This window comes from Ursus arctos, unplaced genomic scaffold (assembly GCF_023065955.2).
Source record: "Ursus arctos isolate Adak ecotype North America unplaced genomic scaffold, UrsArc2.0 scaffold_28, whole genome shotgun sequence".
Lineage (NCBI taxonomy): Eukaryota > Metazoa > Chordata > Mammalia > Carnivora > Ursidae > Ursus > Ursus arctos.
The window spans coordinates 35,640,772-35,666,452 of NW_026622963.1; the positions used below are offsets into that span (position 1 = coordinate 35,640,772).

The 25,681-nt window shown below is 41.8% G+C and overlaps 1 protein-coding gene across 2 annotated transcripts in view; it reads left to right on the top strand.

Annotated features, from left to right (window-relative positions):
- Positions 1–25,681, top strand: part of SH3GL3 (SH3 domain containing GRB2 like 3, endophilin A3) — a 127,748-nt gene that overhangs the window by 70,105 nt on the left and 31,962 nt on the right. Inside the window, exons 2-6 of one of the 2 annotated variants that reach the window (XM_026510568.4) lie at positions 9,604–9,672; positions 15,272–15,344; positions 17,856–17,999; positions 22,525–22,658; positions 24,314–24,472. In XM_026510568.4, coding sequence (XP_026366353.3) covers positions 9,604–9,672; positions 15,272–15,344; positions 17,856–17,999; positions 22,525–22,658; positions 24,314–24,472 — 579 coding nt within the window. Of the gene's footprint in view, positions 1–9,603; positions 9,673–15,270; positions 15,345–17,855; positions 18,000–22,524; positions 22,659–24,313; positions 24,473–25,681 lie in introns of those variants that run through there. The other variant, XM_057303805.1, reaches the window with a different exon arrangement.

Below are 25,681 nucleotides of genomic sequence, written 5' to 3' on the forward strand. Positions count from 1 at the left end.
CCTCAGTTCTTTTGTCTGAATATTTTTTGAATTTTGCCTTCCTTTATGAAGGGTATATTCACTGAGAATGGAATTTTAGGTTGGCAGAGAATTTCTGTCAACACTTATAACTTGTGATTTCACTGTCTTGTAGCTGTGCCATGATTTCTGCAACATTGTCAGCTCACAATCTCTTTGTTGCTTTTTTCGTGTATTTTTTCTTTAAGTTTTTCTGCCTTTGGTCTTCGACAAAAGACTTGTTCTAGGTATGTGTTTCTTCATAATCTGCTGAGATCACAGAAGGGCTTCAATTTGTAGTTTGATGTCTTTCGACTGTATTGAACAATTCTTGGCCATCTTCTCTTCAAATATCGCTTCTTTTCAATTTCTCTGTCCCCTCATTCTGGAACTCTAAAATACACATATATTAGGTGTTCCCACTGTGTCTTATATGTTTATTAATGTCTTTTCTGTGTGTATTTTGAATCTTCTTTCCCTTTATGTTTCAATTTACTTTCCAGTGATTTATCTTCCACTGCAGATATTCTCTCTTTTTCAGCATCTAATTGTTATTAAATCTAGCTGTTGAATTCTGAATTTCAGTTATTGAATTTTTCATCTGCAATTTCCATTTGCTCTCTTTTAATGTTTTCCAGTAGAATTTAACTTTGTCATCTATTTTTTTGAACATAGGTAATCATAATTATCTTGAAGATAATTTCTTATTTTAAAAGATGTTATTTATGTATTTGAGAGAGAGCGAGCATGAGCGGGGGCGGGGAGGGGGCAGAGGGAGAGGGAGAAGCAGACTCCCTATGCGGGGCTCGAACCCAGAACCCTGAAATCATGACCTGAGCCAAAGGCAGATGCTTAATCGACTAAGCTACCCAGGCGCCCCAGTCTTGAAGATAATTTCTAATGTCAATTTGGGATTATGTATTAGATTATGTTTTTTAAAACTTAGTTTCAGGGGCACCTGACTGGCTCAGTTGGTAAAACATGTGACTCTTAATCTTGGAGTTGTGTAGAGCTTACTTTAAAAAAGTAAATAAAATAAAATAAAATTTAGCTTCAGTTTGTTGTTATTGTTGTTCAGTCTCCTGGTATACCAGATTTTTTGGGAGACACTGTGTGTGAAGACTTGTAGTAGTTCTGGGTGATGTTATCTTCCTCCAGGAGGATTTAGTTTTATTCTGACAAATAATGAGGAGAAAGGCAGTCCTATACTCCAATTTTGTCTCTCAATCACTGTGATACTGCAGAAATCTCTGCTTAGATGTTTAGCCTTCTAGTGGCCTCTTCGTACTGGTATCTTAGCATCTTGCTTTGTGTATATGCAGCTTAGGAATTGTCAGAAGCCTCAAGAGGAAATTGCACATAACCTGTTAAGTTCACTTCTTTATGTTGCTGGAATTTTGGCCTCTTGTATGTTGGTTTCCTTGGTTACAGTGCACTCCAGTTTTCCTCTCCTCAGTCCAGGGAGACTTCTGCAAGTTCTAGGCTGGTGCTTTCTGCTCAGCCTTTATGTCCTGTGCTGTGAGGCAGACATTTTTCTGAAGGGAAAAGGCAGCTGTAAATGGATGGCTCTTCTCAATGCATTTTTCTTCTTCGTGATTTTGGCTCCTCAGATCCCAGACTGCCTTGGTTGCTTTCTGAAGCCTTCAGAGATTTTTAAAAAATTTTTAATTTTGAAATAATTTTAGACTCTGAAAAGTTACAAAACTAGTACAGTAAGATCACTTTGTTAACAACTTACAAATAACCTTAGTTATTTGTATTTATAATTGTGTATTGCCATATTTTCCAAGCCGACAAAAGCAGAGTATGACTGCTAATTGGTTGAAAATAAAACAAAAAACAAAAAAACAAAGGGAGCCAGTAGAGAGGGTGACATTTTTGGTGCAGGGCTTCTCAAAGTATCTCTTCCGAGATTTTTTCCTTGTATGAGACCTCTCCCATGACCAAATAAGGGTGGGAGATGCCACATCTTATATGAACCCCCTTGGAAATCCACAGTGTCATTTCCATTTTAAAGTCTCTGAAAAATGTTTTGGTAAAGAAATCTGGCAATTTTGTTAATTCTAGTGTTTCCAGACTTAATGGCCAAGGAGCTGTTCATTTGCCTGGCAGTCAGTGTTTTGTGGCATACCTGTTAGGAAATACTGTTCTGGAGCACTTTCTAATTTATCCTGAGGTATAAATTTTGCTTTTTTACATTTTCTCTTAGGTTCTGGCTCTCTTGCTGTTTAATTTCTTGCTTCATTAAAGGGAAGAAGGTGGAGAAGCCAAGGTTTCTTTGACAACAGATATTTGCACAAGAAGGTGGTGAAGGCTGTGTTAACATTTACCACTAAAACCCCCGACACATCTAGCTGAAAAGCCAAATGCAAAACCTTTGTTTTTCCCCAGATAAACTTCTTTTACATCAGTGTTCCATTTGTAGTCTTTGGAAATGCTTTTTGTTTTCCTATTACTGATGAACTTGGAGGACGGCAAATAGGCTTCTGTCTCTGACTGTAGGAACCCTGAGGGATGCCTGGTTTCCAGCGTGGTCTTTTTCACCGGGGGAAGATTACATAAGCCATGCCGACTTGGCCACACGTTTGTAGATTTGCAGCTCCTGGCTGGCGAGCCCAGGTCAGAACAGGTGAGGGCAGCTTGCATTTGTCGTTGAAGAAGGTAGTTGGCAGAGTGTTAGAGTGAAATTTTGACGCTCTTCCCCAGTCTACCTCTTCATGTGTGTGTCCCTTGTGGTCCCCTAGTGGATGCTCCCTGCCCGTCCTCGGGTGCCTGTCTGGTGCCTTCTCCTGTGGGCCAAGGGGGTGATCTTCCTGGATGAAAGGCAGATCTCATCATCTACTCCCCTGCTTGAACGTCTCCACTGCTCACACGATTAAGTTCAGCCTCAGGATCTGGCCCCAGCCCATATGCTTATATATTCACTTTCATTGGGGGTCAGTCTTTCATATCAGTTACCTTATCGATCACTGTGCTGTTTCCTGAATGCCTTCGTATCTTTTTAAAATAAGTTATGTGTTAGCTTATGCTGTTCTCTCTGCCGGAAATGCCACTTCTTCTCTGGTCTCTTTGGTGCTCTCCACATATCCTTCTAGGTTCTATTCTGGAGCGTTCTTGGTACCTCCTCATCCATATAATTTGCTTCCTTCCATCTGAGTTCTAATAGCAAATTCTGCATCTGTGTTATGGAACAGTACTTATTTCTGTGTTCTGGCCATCGGCTTCTGCTTCTCAGTGGGCCCGTGAGCGGTGGCATGTGGAATGATCTCAGAGTTGGTGGACTTTCAGATACTTCATGAATTAGATTGAATGACATTGTGTCATTAATATTTGAAACGTTAAGTTGAAATGGCTTTTTGTGTTGATGAATTTAAGGTAATTCATTGATTTCTAAACAGCGCTCTTGCTGCATCCCACACAGGTTTTGATGGGTACTATTTTCATTGTTAAATGAAAGGTTTTTTTGTAATTTCTATTAGGGCTTCTTTCATAATTCATTGTTATTTAGGACCAAATTTAAAATTTTTATACCTACATATTAGTATTATCGATTTCTTTTTTTTTTTTTTAAAGATTTTATTTATTCATTTGACAGAGATAGAGACAGCCAGAGAGAGAGGGAACACAAGCAGGGGGAGTGGGAGAGGAAGAAGCAGGCTCACAGTGGAGGAGCCCGATGTGGGGCTGGATCCTGGAATGCCAGGATCACGCCCTGAGCCGAAGGCAGGTGCTTAACTGCTGTGCCACCCAGGTGCCCCTGGTATTATTGATTTCTAATTTAAGGGCATGATGGTAAAATTTTAAAAAATGTTCTATATGGTGTTAGTTGATTTTGTGACCTAGTAAGTGGTCAGTTTTTCTAATGTTTTATTTTTACTTGCAGAGAATATACATTTTTCTGTTTATTGGCTGGAAGGATGGGTAGATGTGTCCATATTTGATCAAGGTTGGTCTTTCAGATCATCTATATTCCTTCCAAGTCTTTTTTTTTTTTTTTTTTTAATTCACATTTGGGCCTTCAGTTTTCCGTTGGAGTTGTACTGAAATCTCCTGCTATGATTGTGGACTTAAATTATTTCTTTCAGTTTTTGCTTTCTTCTTAGTTTTTTGCAGCTGTGCTGTTAGGTGGATCATTATTGTAACAGTAATTTGGGGGATTTCTCCTTCTATTATTAGATTGATTCTCTATCCTTATTCGTGCTTTGCCTTAAAGTTTTTTTGTCTGATACTATTGTTACCAACTTTCTTTTATCAGCATTTTCATAGTAGGTTTAACATATCTACTTATTTTCAGTTATATTTTAGGTGTGTCTCTCAGAAGCTGCAGATAGCGGGACTTAAAAAATCCACTCTGGGGGCCCCTGGCTTGTTCAGTCTGTAAGCACATGACTCTAGATCTGGGGATTGTGAGTTTAAGCCCCATGTTGGGTGTAGGGATTACTAAAAAATATAAATAAAAACTTTAAAAATCCACTATATTTATCCTTTAGCATGTTGAACTTAATGATTTACATGGATAATAACTACTGATGTATTTAAACTTATTACTCTCCTATGTTGTGGTTTCCATTTGTAATCCCCTTTGTTCTCTGCCCCACCCCCGACCTTGCCAACCTTTTTTTCTTGTTTTTCTTTTTTTTTGGATTGGAAAACAGTGATTTTCCACCAACGTGCTGTTATGCATACTATGTTATAACCTACATAGTACTATATGTAGATTATCGTTTTATGCTTTTAGTAGTTACCATTAATTATATAACACAGATTCTTATCTATTGTTTTAACAATGTTTAAAGTGATGTCCATTTCCCACCTCCTCCTGAACATGGTGGAACCTTGCAGTGCTCCGAATAGCCACTGAACGCCCTCCCCCTCCCATCTTACTATTGCTTAAGGTTATAATGTTACCCTTTTGTGAACTCACATATTTGTCTCTGCTTGTTTGTTTTTAGTAGTAGTTACATTTGCCACCATAGTGTGTCAGTTTCTGTTCCTACTGTTGTTTTTTTACAGTTCACACCTTCCATCATGGATCAAGTTTTATTTCCTTGATGAAGTACTTTAACATTCCTCTTATTAGAAACTATGATGGTCTGTCTGAATATGTCTTTGTTTTGTTTTTCTTATTAAGTAACAGTTCAGGGAGACACAAAATTCTAGATTTTCACATTTCTTAGCACTTTGAAACTGATATTCCATCGCTGCCTGGAATCTGCTGTTGCCAAAGAGAAGTCTGCTGTAAATCTTATTGCTGTTTTACTGGGAGTTTCAGAATTGTTTATGCTTGAACTCTTGTGAATTAATACTCACGTTGCTTAGCATTTGAGTATACTTCTAAACTGTGGACTCATACCTTCATTCCGTTTTCAAAAAAAGCAAAACAAAAAAAACAAAGAAACAACCCCACAAGAACAAAAAAACCCAGAGCTATTAACTCTTAAAATACTGAGTCTCCTTTATTCTGTTCTTTTTTCTGGAGTGCCAATCAGACATATCTTATCCTCCAAATGGATATTTCATATTTTTTTTAAAAGGTCTTTTTCCTTTAAAATTTTTTGTCCTTTCCATACATTCCTTAGTAATCTATTCTAGTTTACTAGTTTGTTCTTTGATCATGCCCAGTCTGAAATTTATCCCATTTATTGAATATTTTGTTTTCATGATTATGTGTTTTTTATTTCCCATATTTCTCATTTCCAATAGCAATTTAAAAAATTTCCCTTTTGTGTAATTGTTTGCTCTTTAATAGAAGTTATTCCTTCATTTATCGTATTGATAATATCATAAGCATACATATATGGTTTCTGTCATATTGTTTCATAAAATGATATTTACCACAAGTGAATTCATGTTGTGATCTATAATTTTGTTGGCTTTCTTACTTGGTGTTAGATTTAGCCTTGTGCCCTAGAATTTAGAGTTCTGTGGTTAATTTTTATGGGGGAGGGTGTCTTTGTTACTCGTACCCCATCTTTGCTCACTTCTCTCTAGTGGTTGTGAGTTCTTCTACCTGGCTTCCCAAGGCCCCAGTGCTGATGAGTGGTTTCTGTTCTCTGGTGATATTGGGGGTATTTTGATCTAGCCAGAGAGCTGGGGGTGACCCAGTTGCTTCCTTGCTCTCCAGTCTCCCTGGGCCTGTAGATTGGCGAAGGTGCTAAACTCAGACAGTGGTTTGCATATGGATGTTTTTTCCAACTTCCTTTTCCTCCCCATCCCCTGGGTTTAAGCACAGCCTGATTCCAGGCTCTTGTCTCACGGGGAACTTGTAGATACCTTTTTACCCAACCGGAGCCAGACTGCTGGCAACCAGAGCCTGTGGCAGACAAGACACCAGTACAACTGAGACTTAACCCTGTCCATCGTGTTGTGTTTCTCTCTTCCTTTTCTGGTCCACGAAAAAATTTGATTCTGTTTTAAAAGCATTGGTTATCTTTATGGTCCCCCCCCCCCTTTTTTTTGATATTCAGTCTATCATTGCCAAGTATTCAGAGCAGAGGGAGTGTATCAGAGTTGATTTTATCTAGTTATCTTTGCTAGAAGTAGGAACTTGAGTATTTATATTTAGCTCCCAACACTTACAAGAAATAGAACTTCAGTTTCTGTGCCTCTTTGAGGTGGTCAGGAACCCCTAGGGGTCACGCTTGTCTTTTTCGTCTTTATGTCCGTGTACTAGTTGTGGTGCCTTGTACATAGTAGATGCTCAGCCATATTCTTTGAGTGATGAAGTATCAAATATTGTATGGTCTAAGGAGCTGATACCAAATGTATATTTATACTTACTTTCTCGAAACAGCTGAACATCGCTGGGTAATTCAGAAAAAGCAGAATGATCATGACTCTTAACCTGTGACTCATATTGTAAACCGCCCTGTATTATTGTCTCTTTCCAAACAAGAAAGGAATATTAATCTCACTATTTTTTGTTCTTAAAAGTGGGAACATTCCTCCTTCTATTAGACACTCTGCTTTTTGAAAATAGAACAGGTATAACCTGAACCAGTAAGCCTGGATTCAGGTTAAGGAAGTTTCTGGTCTGCCTGTCAGTGCTAAGGAGCTTTTCAAATGGGTATTTTAAAACAGGGACCCGTGCATGGGCTTCTGCAGAGGGGGTTCCAGGAGCCCTCTGAAATTCTAGGCAACTGTATTGGTGTTTTGCCGTAGAACAGACCACCTCAAAGCATAGTGACTCAAAAGCAGAAACTCTTTATCCCCAGTTTTGTGAACTTGTGATTTGGGCCGGGCTCACTCGGGAGGTCTGTTGGTCTGGCTGTTCTCAGCGGGGCTTGAGCCACTCATCTGTTGGTAGTCAGCTGCCAGGTCCGTTTGGTGCTCTGAGAGGACTCCGCTTGGAAGGCTTATCTGCTCTGAGTGGGCTTTCCTTCTCCAGCACGCTAGCTCAGGCTTATCCACGTGCGATGGGTAGAGTGGAGCTCAGAGGGCGAGCAGATCTACGCAGCCACTTTACAGCTGTAACCTACCTGTAAGACCTGAACTCAGGGCTCACGCCGTGTCACTTACTTTCTATTCTATTGACAAAAACTAGTCATCTGGTAGACAAGCAGACCGCACTTCTTAGTGGGAGGAGCTACAAGGCATTGTGGCCATTTTTGCAATCTACCCTGCAGCAAAATGGGTGTTTTTCCTGGGGTGTGGTCGTGTAACTTTACGTTAGAGTCTCAGAGTATTACCTCCAAAGTTAAGAACTAGTATTTTAAATGGTTTCACTACTGACAGAAAGGTGTTTGGGGGTCTAATTGATGAATACTTCCATGTAAACACTGCTCGGTGTGTGGCCCTGGGATTCGGCAGTTTCTGGGGAAGGTTGTACCTTGCATCAGGGCATTAGGAGAATCCCCCTGACATCTGTACTGAGCCTGAAAAACAAGAGCTATTGTGTAGTGTATCAGCTAGCTTTTGTTGAGTAACAAAGCACTCCAGTGTTTCCTGTAAAACAACCATCATCTTTTCAACTCCTGTTTCCATGGCTTATCTCCTGTGCCTGCAGTCCACTGCAGGTCAACCGGGACTCTGATTCTGGGGAGCGCCTGGTTGTCCTGAGGGGGGTGTTTGGGCCACTTGCCTCTCACCACCCAGGATGTTAGCCCAGGCCTGTTCACATGGTGGCAGCAGGGTTTCAAGAGAATGACTGAAAGCATACGAGATCTGCCAAGGCCTACGCTTCTGTCTGTGGTTCAAAACCAGTGTCAAGTCCAACCCAGATTTACTCAGGGGGTACGTAGTCTCCAGCTCTGGCCAGGACAAGCTGCAGAGACATAGCTACAGAGAAGATAAAAGATCATGGCCATTGTGTACTCTTCCCCTGTCTACTCTGTCCAAGTCATTCCTCCTCACACCTTGAATGGAAGTTACCTGTTGTCTACACCTACATTCTTCATATTAAAGAGTAATACTGTATTTACAGTCGCAGTGTAAATAGGAGCAGAAAGTCATACTTACATGTAAAAGAACCTGCAATCCTGTTACCATTAATTGATGGTAAACCCTTCCCCTGCTTTACTACTGATTCTTAAATTCATATCAATATTTTAAAGGTATAAACAAATTACGTTGATGTGCTTTTCTAAAGAAAGTGATTTAACTTGTTTTCATCCCTCCTCCTTGTTCTCTAAAGCAACCCCCACTGGAACCAGAGTCACTTTGCTAGGGGGTTTCTCTGACTGCACTGTCTTGGACGAAGAATCTTCAGGGACTGCTCAGTCATACCTTCCAGCGGGCCATTTGAGCATTTGTGTGATCTGCCCTCTCCAACTTCCAGTGTTCATTTTCCTGCATTCTCCCTCGATCACTATTCATTGTAGTCAAACCAAATTTCCTGCTGTTTCTTGAACACATTTGTTCTCTACCAGCGATTCTTAACCATCCAGGGACGTTTCTGGTTGTCCCTGCGTGGGTATGTGTGTGCTGCTGGCATCGAGTGGGTAGAGGCCAGGCATGATGTTAAGCATCTGGACAGCCTCCCGCAACAGAGAATTATCTGGTCTAAGTACCAGAGTGGCAAGGTGGTACGCCCGTCCTACACATTGCTGTCTCTGGGCATTTTTCCGTGCGTTGCCTCATGCGAGGCTTTTTCAGTGCTGCCTGTTGAAATGTCCCTTATCCTTAAATGGGTAGCTCAAATGCCAAGCCTTGTAGGAAACAGGTCCGGGATGCCCCCCCCCCCCACACACTGTGGGCTCCCAGAATCCTATGAATCACTGAAATGCCTGTTACTTTGTATGTTTACAATAATTTGTACCCACAGTATTTTGTTCGGATCTTTCTTCCCTTGTATTTCAGTTGAGTGTGTGTGTTAACTCTTCTGCCGAACTCCAGGTTCCTGGTGATAAGGATCTTATTTACTGTGTTTCTGCTAGAGCACCTGCTATGTACTTTACATACAGTAGGTGCATGATTAATATCTGTTGAGTGAGAAATACACATATTCCAATGTCCTTTGATTTGTTTACTCGTTCCAACAATTTTCTTAAAGGACTTAGTAAGAAATGCAGCAAGCTGAACGTGAGTTTGTTTTTGTTTGTAATAATTTGAGTCAGAAACTATGATAACAGATTATACAATTCAGTTAACTTCTGTTTATCTCTGCAGCTATTTAGTGAAAAAATAAGTGGTGTCGAAGGAACGAAACTAGATGACGAATTTCTTGACATGGAGAGGGTAAGAGAACATGTTAATGTCAGTTGTATTACAGATTTGATTTTCATTGTGATGTGATAATGTGAAGGATATTAGTGGGAATCTGGGATGTAAAGACCCTCTAATGTGGAGGTGGGATATGGCTAGTTGGTTCCCCCTAGTGGACAAAAGTCAGAATGCTGAAAAGATGGTCAGTGTTGGCAAACAATTTTTGCAAGGAAAAAAACCAAAGTAATTGTGATGATGTATCTGGAACATCAAAATGTATTTCTGGGATGAGACCCTTCCGATACATAAAGATTGATTGATAGTGTGGAAGACCCTGGCTCTGTTCCCATGTGTTACAGAAGCTGTGCGACAAGTAACAGTTATCTGGGTTCTGTCACTAGAACCAGTGATGTGGACTTCGAGAAGCTCTTTCATCTTTTCTGACCGGTGACACAAGTTTGATAATGTGTGCCCTGCTTGCCTCACGTGGATGCTGGGATAATTATGCAAAAAATTAATATGTGTGAAAGCACTGAGAAAAGTATGATGAGTTTGTTACAGAAATGATTGTAACAACTTCCAAAGGAAGACTGTAGAATCTCTGTCCCTTAAGCTGTTTCCTGGTCAGCTGTGTGGAATATCCTAGGTGGAGGTAGAACTGGGACCACTGGTAATTATCAGCGTCCTTAGTTTCCTTCCCCTTGGTCTTGGGCCCTTTAAACATAGCCTTGTTTTAATAACTAGACTCCCCAGATAAGAGAGGGCAGAGAGAAAGCAAAGCATCCTCAGATGTAGCATCGAGGATACAGTGTATAGCAGGTTGTAGAGCTATCATCAGATACGGGGAGGAAGTTTCATCCCGGGCTATGGCTTGGAGTGTTCCTGTCATCAGGATACCCTGGCCGTGGCCGGACTGTCCTCCAGGGAGCTCTTTATATTCTGGATGAACACTATTAGGTTTCGAGAAATGTTAATGCTTTGAGAGGAAAAGCTCATTTTGTTTTGCTTTTGAAAAAACTTAATTTCTGAAAATTGAAAAGCCTAGAAATATTTTAACATCATTGGCATACCTGAAATTGCTTTTAAAAATCCCTTGGTATATAAAGATATCATGTGTAACTTTATTACTCACAAAATGATTCAGTATAAATGTTAAATTTAAAAGCACATTTCAGCAATTTTAGTTTCAGTTGATGAGTCGACTGAGATCCCTCTTGTTAACTTCCTTTTCTTCCTAAAACCCCAGTGAATGACAGAAGTGCAAAGCAGCGAAAAGCATGGAAATATCTAATATGTGACCAGAAGTTTGAAGGACTTTCTGGAAGAGATTAATCAGAGAGTATCAGACCCACTTAAAACATGACATAGAAATGACAAAGGAATCAAGATATTCCATGACAAATCCTAACCAGAAATGGAGGACCAACAGTAATGTCAAAGTAAAATTTGATGCCAAAAAACCCCACAACCCACTAAATGGAAAAAGTTATAAAAAGGGGGCACCTGGGTGGCTCAGTTGGTTAAAGCAGCCGGCTCTTCATTTTGGCTCAGGTCATGATCTCAGGGTCCTGGGATTGGGCCCCCCGTCAGCTTCTGTGCTCAGCCTGGAGTCTGCTTGAGGATTCTCTCTCTCCCTTTCTCTCTGCCCCTCCCCCTGCTTGTGCTCTCTGTCTGTCTCTCTCCCTCTAAAATAAATAGATCTAAAAAATTATTTAAAAAGATGCAGTCATATAGTCTGTCAGAAAATTGTAATAGCTATGAACCACTACGCACCACATAACATGGCATCTAAATACATAAGGTAAAAGTTGTCAGAAATACATCGAAAATCAACAAAGTCCAGAGTAGAAGATTTCATATACCTCTCATAAAATAACAGATTAAATTGATAATAATAGGTTGGCTCATAGACAATTAGTATAAAATATGATTAATAGCTTTGATTATAAACACAGATATCTGCATTCTTCAAATTGAGAATCTGTATTCTTTTTAAGTCCTTTTAGAACAATTAAGATAATCATATACTAGTCTCCAGAAAAAACTAAAAAAATTTCCCAGTGTAAAATCATAGAATGCAAGGATTACAAGGAAGTAAACCTTCCCAATTCTGGATGTTTGGAAATTTAAAAATGTGTAAAAATTATTCTTGGCTTAAAGAGGAAATGAAAAGTAGAATCAAAGTTCATTTAGTCAGGAGAGACAGAGTTGTATATATCAGAACCTGTGGTATATGGCTACAGCTTCAGTATACTTCATAGAAAATAAATGCTTGAAGAAAATGAATAAATCATTTAAGCCAAGAAGCTAGGAAAATAACAGCAAATTAAATCATTTTAAGTGGAAGGAAGAAATCAATACAGATAGATGAGAGATCAATAAAATAGGAAACAATAACAACAAAAAGGTAGAATCAATAACTAAAACCAAGAACTATTTTTTCCCCCAAAAAGCCACCTCTACCAAGTGTGACCGAGAGAGAGAAGGGTAAGCACAAATAAATTACTTAAGGAATAAGGTGGATATAGTGGCAGGTGTGGATTCTCTTCTTTTGAGAGGGCATATGGATTCTTTTTAAAAATAATTTTAAAAAATAGAATACTGTGAACAACCATCATAGTAACCAGGGCTGCTCGCAGCTCTCCAGCTGAGGCTGAGGCCTGAAAGAGTCAGTGGCACAGGCTTTGGGGCACTGTAGGGGTAGGGTGCCAACCTTTGAAGGAAATTACAGATTTAATCAGTGGACAAAGATGCCTTCATACCAAGTAGACTTTACAGAAATAATTTTACCTCTGTGCTTTCCCATTTGTTCTAATGGTTTGCAGCAGACATTGCACAGCATTTTGTTACCCTGAGCGTCTCCCCCTGCCCACAATTTCCTTAGTTCTTCTAGGAGGGAGGCTTTGTTTTATTTTTTTGTTTTTAAACAGCATGGATTATTTTTTCAGTGTTCATCTTTAGTGCCCATATTTGCCATCGTGGCTAGTGGGCGTCTCCTCCACTTTGTAAAGGGTGGATTCCCAGTGTTGATTGCCGGGCTGTCCTGAAAGCTGCTCTCGTCTGTGCACACAAGGCCTGTGAGTTTTGGCCACTTGCCTCTTGGCTTTTTTTCCTCCCAAAAGATAGAGAAGGATCTAAAATAGAAAGTACCCCTGACACAGATCTCATTGTCACCCTTCAGAGATGACGCCTAGCCTTCCTGGTGGCTTTTCATGTCTCATGAAGGTTGGATACATGGAAGGGAACACTCTAAGTTGTGTCTTAATTAATATGAAACTTAGGAAAGTTTATAAACCCTAAAACCTAGTTTTTCTTAAGCTTAAACTGAACTGCTGAATCTTATTTATAAATTTAGTAGTTTTGGCGTAAAAAGGGTGATCATTTTCAGTTAATCTTCATGTAGGTTCCCTTACATCGTAGGTTTAACAGATTAAATCCTTAAACATTTATCTCCAGTTACATTAAGCAGATTCTCTTAGACATTTCAAATGTCTAGAATCACAAACGCGATGCATGGAATTGCTCTAATGTCACGTCAAATTTAAAATATGGCTTTCCTAAGTACTTACATTTCTTGAAACTCTAGTAAAACATAAACATTTAGGTGATCCTATTCTCTTAAACATTTCAATGATCTTCATAAACAGTCAAACGTACTGAAGAGAGTTCAGAGCTTACAAAACTTGTTACAAGGCCAGATGCACATACGCGCACGCACCTTGCACACAGCGGGCACGTGTGCACCAGTAATGCAAGTGTGTTCATTTCTTCATCATTTACATACTGCCTTTGTGTTTTTAAACCTTCCTGGGGCCCTGGATTTAGGCATTCAGCTAAGGGAACAAATACAGTTTCAGGCTGGTTGAGCTAGCTTGGTTGAAAGCTTCTGACCCTGACCAGATTGTCGTCGTTTCAATTACAAAAATGAATTTCTTGTATTACAAAGCACTCTACAACTTGCTTTCTTTCCCTGACAGTGCTCTATGGGCATCTTTCCAGTACGTGTGGCACTTCCTTGTATTTTCTGTCCGATGAGTAAAGAGTATTCCTTTATTTGGATGTTGCACAATGTATCCAATCGCTTACTGCCTATCATTCAAGTTGGTTTCGGTTTTTTATACGACATAACATGGTCTAACATCCTTTTACGTCATTGCACTTTGCTGGTGTGTTTCCAGGTGATAACTTTTTGGAAGTCCAAGAGTGGCATGAATATGCCCATTAGTAGGTCCTTTACCTTGGTCTCCAGAGTTGTATCTGTTTTGCTCTTTGTGTGTCAAAGGGCCCATTCCTCCACACCTGTATAATACCTAATATTGGGTCAAATCAGTTAAAAAAATTTTTTTGGTCACTCTGGTGAGTGAAAAGTATCTCCTTTTTAATTTACAATTTTTCTGACTATTTTGTCAAGTGCTTGAACTTATACTTTCCCCCGTTTGTGGATTGCCAGTTTATGTTCTTGTCCCTTCTAGTTGGGTTGAGTTTTGTTTTTGTTTTTGTCCTTTAAATGGGAGTTCTGTGTATTATGAATTCTAAGCGCATGTCCCTTGTACAGTTTTCTTTCTCTTTCATTTTGCCAATATTGTCAAACTTCGTGTACTGTCTTTTCACTTACACGACATTTGGATTTGGGGTCATGCTTAGAAGATTCTTCCATCCACATATTTCAAAATACACTCCTGTATAATTTAGTACCTTTACACTTTGTTCTTAGGTCTATATTTGTAATCTGGTATGTAGCGTGAGGCATGAACCTAACTTTATTATTAATTTGCCAAGTTGTAACAAAAAAAAGAAAAAAATTAAAATTGAGATGAGATTTGAATTAATTGTCCATGTTAATTTGGGGGAGGATTTACATCTTTGTACAATTAAATTTTCCCATTCAGGAATATGGTTTTTGAAATAGTGTACATTTCTCATTATATTTATTCCTTATCGTTGCGTATTTTTAAATTGCTCTTATGAATGAGATCTCCTTTTCCCTTGCATTTTCTTTCAGGTTATTGATGGTATAAAATAAAGCTATTGTAATGTGCATATTTAACTTAATTGTATATTCTCACATTTGGTGTCTGGTTAACCAGCAGCCAGTGTCCAGGAATAGTTTTGTGGAAGGGAAGATTCAGTCTTCACGTGGCAGATGGAACACGTGGGTGTTTATGTTAGTGATATGCTAGTGAGAATGATTCTTTCGTTCTTGATTTACTGTGGTAGTTTCTATCGTAAATCATTATCAGGGCGTCCTTATGTGAGTTAGACATCAAGTTCACTCAGCAGATAAGGAAAGTCTGGCTCAGACAAGCCCTGTGTTGGCTTGAGAGACCTTCAAGTATATCCAGTCATCTAGTGGGGCTTAATGACTTGGCCGAGTTTTCTAAATATTACGTGAACACTCACTTTAATGTTAAAAAGAAAAAGAAATGAATGTTCTCCGTCATCATGGGGAGAGAGAGTTGTCCCAAAATCAAAGTGAGAAATGAATTGCTTCTGCCCCAAAATGCTGACGTTCATTTAGGTTAAACTCACCCTAATAATGTGTTTAATGTATTAAATTAATGCATATTACTGCTCTGTTTTTCTGTGAATTCAGTGTCACTTACCAACATTTTTATGTGTTTTTCTTTTAAAGAAAATAGATATTACCAATAAAGCTGTTGCAGAAATTCTCTCGAAAGCCACAGAATATCTTCAGCCAAATCCAGGTAAAGTTAGAAAATGTCTTGAAATATTCTCTTGTTCATTCACTGTCACAGATCAATAGCCCATGTTTACTTGACATATGGCTGACATAGTTTAGAAACAATGTCTTTTGCATCCAAATAATAAAATTCAGTTTTTTTAAAGTCAAGCCAGTGACCGGAGGTAGTTTCAGTGAATCCTCGCTGATGAGAAACAGAGCAGACACTTCTGTGAACCACAGTGACGTCGTTCGGATGGAGGCTTGGTCTCAGCCTCCAGGCACCGCTAAGCCACGAGGCACCACTAAGCACAGGCATCTCTTAGGAGACGCTTCAGAGAGCCACTAAACATTTTGTATATGTTTTCTTCCTGAGGCATCTCTTCTTTTAGAAAAAAAAAAAAAATTCTGTCATCCTGCTCTAAGTGTCTATTCCCTTGAAATTGCTTCCACAGAAGGATTTTAATTCCGAGGCCGGGAAGCAATACCACCTTGATGAGTTTTTCCTGGGTTGTGAAGTGCAGAAACAGACAGGGGGCAGGGCATCCAAGCCTCGAATTCTGTGCATTCCCAAAACTGCCTTTCTTTTTTCGGAATTAATTATTTGCACGTAGTGCCTGTGATTCCCTTGGCTATGAGAATCAGCACAGACCAACCCTCCGAAAATCGAGACAGGAAAAATGTAAAAACATAAATTTTATAAAAATCATGTCCAGGGAGGTTGGTGGGTGTAGAAGTCTTTAGAATTGTACAGGTGATTAGAATTTTAGGAACTATGATAACTACATGTCTTGCCTGGCCTCAGTGACTGAGGTGAGCCACGTACGTTCCTCTTCCTGATAATCAGTCAGCACGTACTAGCAAGCACTTACTCTTGGCGAGGGGTTTTCCTGGATCCTGAGATGCTGCGAAGTTGGACCAAGCTCCCATCCTCAAAGAACTGACATTGGAAGGGTGTAGGAATGGGGTGGGCCAACAGTGGAAGTGTCCACTTGGACAGAGGCCTCTGGTTATTTCCAGTTTAATGGCTATCAGTCACTTGCCTGCTATCTTCCTGACAGTGGGAAGGAGGAGCTGAGTGTGTGTGTGTGTGTGTGTGTGTGTGTGTGTGTGTGTGTGGTTTGTAGGAGAGTGAAGCCTTCGTGTGCAGGGACCAGGAGGAGAACTGCTTTGAAGCTGGGTGGGCAGGATTCGGAAAGGCTGGCACTTGGGAGTGTCGAGAGCAGGATAAGCATTACCTGAGAGACTGGGAAATGCAGAATCTTGGGCTCATCCCAAATGGCCTGAATCAGACTTTGCGTTTTAACAGGATCCTTGGGTGATTTGGTGCGCATTACAGTTTGAGAGGCCCTGCTAGAGTACGTTAAACGAACCTGTCATTGTTAAAGTCAAAGAAAATAGAAGTTGATCCCATTTCTTCCTAAAGTCATCTCAAACACCACAAGCTAGTATGTGATTCACTCTCTGGCCTGTACAATAAAATCCCAAATCCTTAGCTTGGGATTCAGTGCATAGTCCCATTTTCCCATAGATACCTCCTGATTTGTCCTGTTTTAATTTCTGCTTAGGTCAAGCCAGCCTGGTTTTTATCTTTTGGCCCTAGACCATAAGCATTCCCTCTTCCACGCTTTATTGACACAATTTCTGCCTTTTTAGGGGCATCTTTCCATTTTTATTTAGCAATATCGCTAAGGTTTCCTTTTCTTGACATCACCCCAAACTTTATCTGCAAAGTACATCTTGTATATTCTGCCTTACCGTAGTAACTAGACTCTGAGCTCCTTCAGGGCAGACCCTGGCCTGGTCTCTCTGGAGCCCCAGTACCTGGCATGGGCTGCCCCACAGAGCCGGGATTAGTAAACACTTCTTGCGTGAGTCTGAGCCTGGCCGCCATCATTTCCCTAAGGGGGGTGCACCTGACTGCACCTGAGGGACCATCCCCACACAAACTCATGGTCCCTGCGCTGGAGAGGAGGGGGGAATCCATGTCCTCCTGTTGGTTCTGCTTCCCAAGCAGGAATGAGCAGCAGCCCTTCTTCATGACATGGATATAATCAGGCCGAATCCATCCTTGGGGCGCAGGGAGGGTGTTCGTGGCCGCTGGTAGTTTGAAATGTCCACCTCAGCAGTTCTGTTCTTAGTGATCGATTGGGCCCCAGGAAGGATCGCCTGCCCAGGTGTCCGCGCCTGACTCGGGGCGTGGGCGACGGCAGGCCTGTGGCGTCTCGCCCTGCACGGGGCGCGGGTGGGGGGGCCCAGGTCCTGTTTGCAGTCCACGGCGTGGGCACCCTTCCTGTTTTCCTCCTGGCTGTGCAGTAGTGTGCTCTGCACCCTGCCCCCCACACCCCGCCCCTGCCTCGGTAAAAGAATCTGGGAAATCATGTGAGAGATGGAATCGGTCACACCTGGCCCTGGCCCCGGGCCTCCCGCAAGGTGTCCGCCAGGTGGCCTTTGTTTCGCCGTCCTGTGTTCAATGCCACGGACCTGTGGCTCCGCTTTGCCATTTGAAGGAATTACAAATGACAATGTTTTTAAGCATACAGAGCTAAGCTAGGAATGCTGAACACTGTGTCGAAGATTCGAGGACAGGTGAAAACCACCGGCTACCCGCAGACGGAAGGCTTGCTGGGCGACTGTATGCTGAAGTACGGGAAGGAGCTGGGCGAGGGCTCCACGTTCGGTGAGTGCGCACAGCGCCTGGGACGCGGGCAGCACCTCCTCTGCCCCACGTAGATGGGGCACCCTGCCTTCTCTCTTTTTTTTTTTTTTTAAGATCTATTTATTTACTTAGAGAGTGGGAGGGGGCAGAGGGAGAAGGAGAGAGAGAGTCCTCAAGCAGACTCCCTGCTGAGTGTGGAGCCCAACACGGGCTCAGTCCCAAGACCCTGAGACCATGATCTGAGTCGAAACCTAGAGTCGGATACTCAACCAACGGAGCCACCCAGGCACCCCTCAATACCCTCATTTTAACAACCTTATTATTATTTTTATGTCACCCAAGTCATACATGTTCATCACAGGAAGTTTAGAAGATACAAGAAAGTAAATGCCAGCGTCACCTGCAATCACACATGCAGTGATAGAACCTTTGTTTATTCTCGTCTGTATGCACACGCACCCTTCCAGAATCAAAGTGGCGTTGGGGTCTGTCTACCCTTAGACCCTTTTGTAACCTGTTTATTCCCATTGACTATATCCTGATCCGTGTCATAAAATAATTAATCTTCTATGATATTGTTTCTAAATGCCGCATAATAATCCATGTGTGATGTCGTAGCTCGTTCAGTCGATCCCAATTATTGGATACTTAGATTTTTTCTTTCTTTTTTTTTAAGTTTATTTATTTACTCGTCAGAGAGAGAGTGCAAGCATAAGCAGGGGGAGCGGCAGGCAGAGAGAGAAGCAGACTCCCCTGCTGAGCAGGGAGCCCGATGTGGAACTCGATCCCAGGACCCTGGGATAATGACCTGAGCTGAAGGCAGATGCTTAACTGACTGAGCCAGCCAGGCGTCCCAGATTTTTTTTCTTTATGCAAAAAAATTTTACATAGCACTTATAACAACTGTTTTCATAGGTGAATCTTTGGGGATATCCAAGATGATGTTCTTAGATGAAATCCTGAGTTGTGAAATTGCTGGGTTGAGAGTATGCCTGTTTTTGCAGATTTTTGAAGCAGATTCCCAAAGGACCCTCCAAAGGTGATGCCAGTTGGACACTCTTGCCAGGAGTGCATGAGAACACTTTCCCAGCACAATTGCTAACTGCGGGAATTATTTTTTTAGTTAAGTTTTAAATAACTGATAATTTGATGCATAGTATATAAAATTGATCTCTTAGTGCTGTTTTAACCTTACCTTTTGGATTATGCGGAAGGTAGAGTTCCTTCCTCTTTGTTGTTATTTTTGTCAATTGTGTATCTGTATCCTTTGCCTATTTTTTCATTAAGGTGTTCATTCTTTTCCCCCTTCCTGGTTCATGAGCTCTTTCAGTGGTCAGCGTATTTGCTCTTTGTCTGCCTTATATGTTAATGAAGTTACACCCCAGGTTGGCATCTGCCTCCTGACCTTGTGGATGGAGACCTCTGTAATGGAGAGAGATTCTTACTTTTTAGGTAGCGGGACTCATACGTCTTCCTTTATGGCTTATGGCTTTGTTATTGTGTTCAGAAAAACTTCCGCTCCCCCCCAGTTGTATAAATGTGTATTTATACTTTCATTTTGAAACATGTTTCTTTTCTTACGTTTAAATTTCCAGGCTCCTGAGTTTAATGGGCAGATACTGTGCAATAGGGTTCTAATTTTGTTTTCTCACAAATAAATAGGTAATTGTTTTAATACTTCATTGAAAAGTTCAACCTTTCCCCTCTGATTTAAGAGAAACTTTGTTACAGACTAAATTTTTATATTCTAAGTTTGTTTCTGGCCTTTCTTGTTTGTTTTCTTGATTTGCACCCTATTTTGATCCAGTGTTGTATTTTAAGTATTATAACTTTAAAGTATATTGTAATATACGTTAAAATTTCCCCTTGTTATCTCATTGCAGACATTTCACGGATATACTCACCTTTTTTTTTTCCAGATGAAACCTCGAGTCATTTTAAGTCTCATTTACTAAAAACAAAAAGCCTATTAAATTTGGATTGAGATTTCTTTAAATTAATAAACTGGATGTGAGTTGAATGTAACCTATTTAGTCTTCTAGGAGAATTTGGCACTTTTGCTATTCATGTGGGGGTAACAAGGCAGGGTATAGAAATTGAGAATTCAGATACTTGGCTATAGTAATTGATATGGGAAATTGGGGGGGAAAATCTCCTGAAAATTTAAAAAAAAAAAAAAATCCCAGGGACGCCTGGGTGGCTTTTTGGTTAAGGTCATGATCCCAGGGTCCTGGGTTCGAGCCCCGAGCAGGGAGCCTGCTTCTTCCTCTCCCCACCACTCGTGCTCTCTCGCTCTCTCTCTCAAATAAACAAATAAAATCTTTAAAAAAATCCTGAATGCTACAGCATTCATTAGTCACAGGGGGTAACAATATCCTTCAGAGCAGTAGAATGTGAATTTTATTTTATTCCATGGGTGAATGCAGACAGGATGGCCTGTTCCTTGTTCTGAAGGCAGACCTGTTGTCTGAAGGCAGACCTGTTGAGGGGCCAGGTGAGGGTGCGGGGGAGGCCCTCGCAGCCAAGGCCAGTCCTGCAGTGCACCTGCCACGTGACTGGGCAGGGGGGTTGGATGGGCAGACGATGTGATGGCTTCCCAGATCCCTAGTGACGTAAGGGAACTTGTGTTAAGGAAGAGAGACAATGTCAGGAGGGCGTCAGGAATGGATAGGTTACTTGCTGTTCTGAGGAACAGGCCCCTTTTGGGGCCACATGGTAGAACTTTCCTGAGGTGCAGAAGCCTCAGTGGCTGGAGGCTGAGCCCCACGTCCGTGTGGAATCTGTAGCACTAAGCCTGAGCAAGGGGAAGGTACTGGTGGCAGAGGGTCCAGAAACAGTAGCTTCTGTTTCTGATCAGTTGGGCAGGAAAGCGTCCCCAGGCTGGGAAAGGATGTCTCTTCTTCATCTTGGCACGATTTAGAACCTGACTCTGGAGAGTGAGTTAAGGACATGTAGGAGGAATGAAGCTACCAGTGGGTCAAAATGGAGTCCTGGCCAGCCATTGTTTAGAATAAGAGTTGCCACTTCTGTTTTGCAAGGTCCTGTACCATGCACTCTCTAGTTCGTATAAAAATAAAAGGTGAAGTGAGTCTTCATTGCTATCGCTGTTTTGCAGGGGAATAAACTGCATGGCTGGACTAGTCGGTGCAACAACTTGGAGGTCAGAATTTACTAGAAATGCAAATTCTTGGGCTGGCCCTTAAGGTCTTTTCCTAGCCTACAAGTTGAGAGACCCCAAGCTCTACATGTTTTTGAGGTCAATTTGGAAAACTCCGATACAGGAAAAATAGTTTGGTCTGGTGCGTCATATTCCAGAGATGCCTTCTAGAGAAACTGCAGCGCTCATTCTGCTCAGCCACCAGGACTCCGGCTTGCAAATTCCTGTGGGTTAGCTGGCACCGAGATACCAGGGCATAATCCAGCAAAAGCTGCCGATCACTGCCCAGGCCCAAGCATGGCTGGCCCGGGCCTCATTGCAAGAGCAAACCTTGCCCTCCTGCTGAAAGGCTGGCCCATGTGACCCTGTCAGCCTTTCTTTGACATCAGCAAGGGTCGGAGCCTTAGAACCATCTAAAGGATATGGGGAGTGACCTCAAGATCTAGTAGCTAGAAGCTGACAGGAGGTTTTGTTCATTTATTTCTATTGTAACCTTTATTGGTTGATACTTAGCCCTGATGAATGAATCCTTTTATGGTTTACAAAGGGGGATTTTGTTCTCGGACTTCTAAGGAACCCGAGGTGCCAGTTCCCAAAACTAGAGATTTCCCTGCTCTCTGAAAGTAGAGCATTCCTACGAGGCCTTTTGTAAACCAGAATGGTGTAAAGCAAAGAAGAAATTACTGTTAATTTATGTGGAAAAATTTGGGGGTGTTACCAGACCCCAAAAATAACCTTAGGCTTCTCTCCTTAGTGTATGCACACGTCTTGCTAGCGCAGGCACAGAATAAGTCGAGATAACGCACAGATGCTCACAGACACGGTTCAGAGCCGTGGCTGCTGGATGCCGGGGCGCTGTGTGCTCTCACGACTTGGGGTACATGCTGCCTCTCTAATGACTTAATGTAAAACAAAGGCTGAATGTTATTCTCACTTTTACTTTTTTTTTTTTGGTAAAAGCAAAAATCCTCTTTGGATTTTTTTCAGTTAGCAAAAACAAATACTAATGTAGGTCTCTTGTAAAAGTGGTGGGGTGCCCTGTGAACTTTCGAAAAGCAGGGGGAATGCCTCTACCAGTTTTTAAAGAGGAGCTTTATCCCCATCTAGTGGCCAAAGTGGGAAATGCTTCTGTCTCTCTGAGCCTCCTACGTTTATTTTATATAGTGGAGAGACTACAGGAGATACAGAGGAAAATGCAGACCATAAGGAGACTTTCTTTCTCTCTTTCTTCTTCTTTTTTTTTCTTCTGAGTCAGGATTCAACAGTCCCAGGGTGAGGACTTTTTTTTCATGGTCATCCACAAACTTTCGGGAAGGAATTAAATAAATACCACCATTATCCTCGAGTACTCTGCTGAAGAACCTTTTTCATGTGCTTTTTCTGTTCAAGGCAATGCACTGATAGAAGTTGGGGAATCCATGAAGCTAATGGCTGAGGTGAAAGACTCTCTGGATATTAACGTAAAGCAAACTTTTATTGATCCACTCCAGTTACTCCAAGACAAAGATCTAAAAGAGATTGGGGTGAGTCTTCCAGGCTCTAAATCTACCTGTTGCTATAAAATGATGTCTGTATTTAAAATCATTAGAATGCCTCCGTAGGGATTCAGGGAAAGCATCATCTTATTGGGGGTGTAGAAGAATAATCCATATTTACCTGGCTCACTGGGAAAGAGACCCGGAACCTCTTAGCCCTTTCTTCTGAAGCCAGCTGGACGCCAAGACGAAAGATGCGTATTTCCACAGCCATTTCTCGCGTAACAAAATGACTCCATAACTTCATAGCAGTAGTAGTCTACTTTCCAGAAGCCGTTCCCAGTCTCCACCGTGCTGTGTTTCAGACGCCGGGAGTGGAGAAGCTGCTCATTGAAGACCAGCTGACTTATACCTGTAAAGGGTCTATGGATTCCACACATTTCTTGGCCCATAAGCAGCCAGGTTGGCCGTCCCGTCCCGTTTTACAGCCACACACGGAGGCCCAGAGGAAATACCAGATTTGCCCAGAGTCACAGAACATATAGGAAAGATGCTTCTGGCTTTTTATCCATTCTGGGATGGTCTGGATTTGTGTAGACATTCAATAGCAAATACCTGTTTTCCAAGAATTACAGGTGTCAACTCTTCTAAGCCTCTCCCTTGCCCCATACCGCTGAGCTGTCTACAGTGTTTCTGACATGGGATCCCTCTGCTTGAACACAGACTATGATGGGAATTTACTACCACACAAGCAGCCCATTCCATGAGTGGATAGGTCGAATATTTACAATTGTTACATTTTGTTAAAGAGGTCCTATTTTTTTTTTAAAGAAATCTCACCTTTCAGAGGTTGTAAATGTGTGTCCCCTGTGTGTTCATATTCACTGAGGGCATTTGTTGAACTTGTTCTGTAATTGTTGGGGAGCTTTATGGCATATGCATAAGTATTCTAGGGGCTACTAGAAATTTCCTTTTTATAATCCACCTCTTAGTGAGGACTTAGTAGTGCCAAAGGAAATGTGCTTATTTTTGGTGTAGTTTATTTAGTTGGAAATTATCTGGATATTAATAGAGCTGAAATGAGGGAAATTCCTCACTTTGGAAAATGGAATTTGAGGCTGATACTGTGCCCTTATGTTCCATATAGATAGTCATTCATTCTGCCATCCACCCATCCATCCACCCACCCACCCAACCATCCTTCCTTCCATCCATCCATCCATCCATCCATCCATCCACCCACCCATCCATCCACCCATCTGCCCATCCACATCCGCCCATCCATCCACCCATCCATCCACCCACTCACCCAACCATCCCTCCATCCATCCATCCATCCACCCACCCAACCATCCTTCCTTCCATCCATCCATCCATCCATCCATCCATCCATCCACTCATCCATCCACCCATCCATCCACTAATCCGCCCATCCATTCACCCACCCACCTTCCCAGCCATCCAACCATCTGCCCATCCACCCATCCATCCACCCATCCATCAACCCACAAATAGTCCTTGAGGATCTGCAGTAAAGGTGGCCTCTAGTGGTTGCTGGCAACACACAGACATGTAAGATGTGTCCCTGCCCCTAGAATGTAGGTGGACCAAAAGCAATGTCTATTTTCATGGAAACAACAAAGGTTTCTTTGCCCTGTGTTTCGAGTGTACAGTTATCTGAAAGACTCCTTTGTCTTGTTTAGCACCACCTGAAAAAGCTGGAAGGCCGCCGCCTGGATTATGATTATAAAAAGAAGCGAGTAGGTAAGATACCAGATGAAGAAGTCAGACAAGCGGTAGAAAAATTTGAAGAGTCAAAGGAGTTGGCTGAAAGAAGCATGTTTAATTTTTTAGAAAATGATGTAAGTATTTAAACCAAAACATTGAATATATGACTAGGACCAACATGTGGAGAAGCTCTGCAGCCTTAGTTTACAAAAGGTTCTAGAATTTTCTGTAGCCATTATCTGTCTTCTGCCTCAGAAATAGCTTCAGACATTTGGCAAGTCCCAGCTCAAACCTCAGATCTCGAGAAGTCCTGTTCATCCCAGGATTGCTCCCGAGGTGTGCTCCAGGTGGCCCCGGGGGGGGGGGGGGGTCCTTTGAGGAAGTAGATAGCAGACCAGCCTTTGTATTTGCGGCCCTAGCGTGGTGGTTTTGCAGGAGAAGGGAAAGCCCATATCATGTGGTAATTTGCGGTTTCGCTGAGATTGAGAGAAGCCTCTGTGAGGCAGATGTTCGAGGAGGAGCAGCTGTCTGATGCCTTGTCATCGTGAACGTTCAGGATATCAAAGCATGACCTCCATTGTTCAGCTGTACCGTGGTGTGCTTGTGAGCTCGGGGGTCGTGAAGGGCTGACAGAGATCCCTCAGAAATGCAGAATATTCTATCATACTGTGATTCCAGCCAGCTTTTGTTTTATTTGTCCAAGGGAAGCTAGATTCAACGTACCTAAGAGGCACGGTCACCCCCTGCTGGGCCTCGTGAAGGCTGAAGTCTTGCCTCCTTTGCCTCGGTGATGAGGCCTTTGGCGTTTGTTGCTGCCTGATTGGCAGAGCCTTCTGCCAGCTGCTTGTCTCCGGTGTCCCTGCCCTAAACCTGGCCTTGGCAATGCCGTGTGCCGTTCTGGCCCAGCCTTAGCTTTGATCCTTATTTGTTGAACTTTCAAACCTGTGGAGACAAGTTGGAGGATTTATTTATCTGCAAAACCGTGTTCTACTTCCAGTAGTTCATTAAAAGGTATATCGAGGTCTCGCATTCTCGAGTCAAGTCAAACAAAATGTCCTGGGCAGCTGTTATTTGCCATAGTGACGTGGGGGGGAATTATGTTCAGTGTTGACAAGACAGTAGTCCCGGAGAAAATCCCCACGTCCACGAAACCTGCGTGCTGGAAAGTATATTATCTTTGTCTTTTAATCGTTTATCAGGTTTTTTACATCTTATGGGAAGTGGGAAGAGAGGTAACCATTGGCTCTGTTTTTCTTGTTTTTTTCCCCTTAAAAATATCCATTTTCTCTTGACATTGTCCCGAAGCTGTCAGCAGTTTTTTTTTTTTTTTAAAGATTTCATTT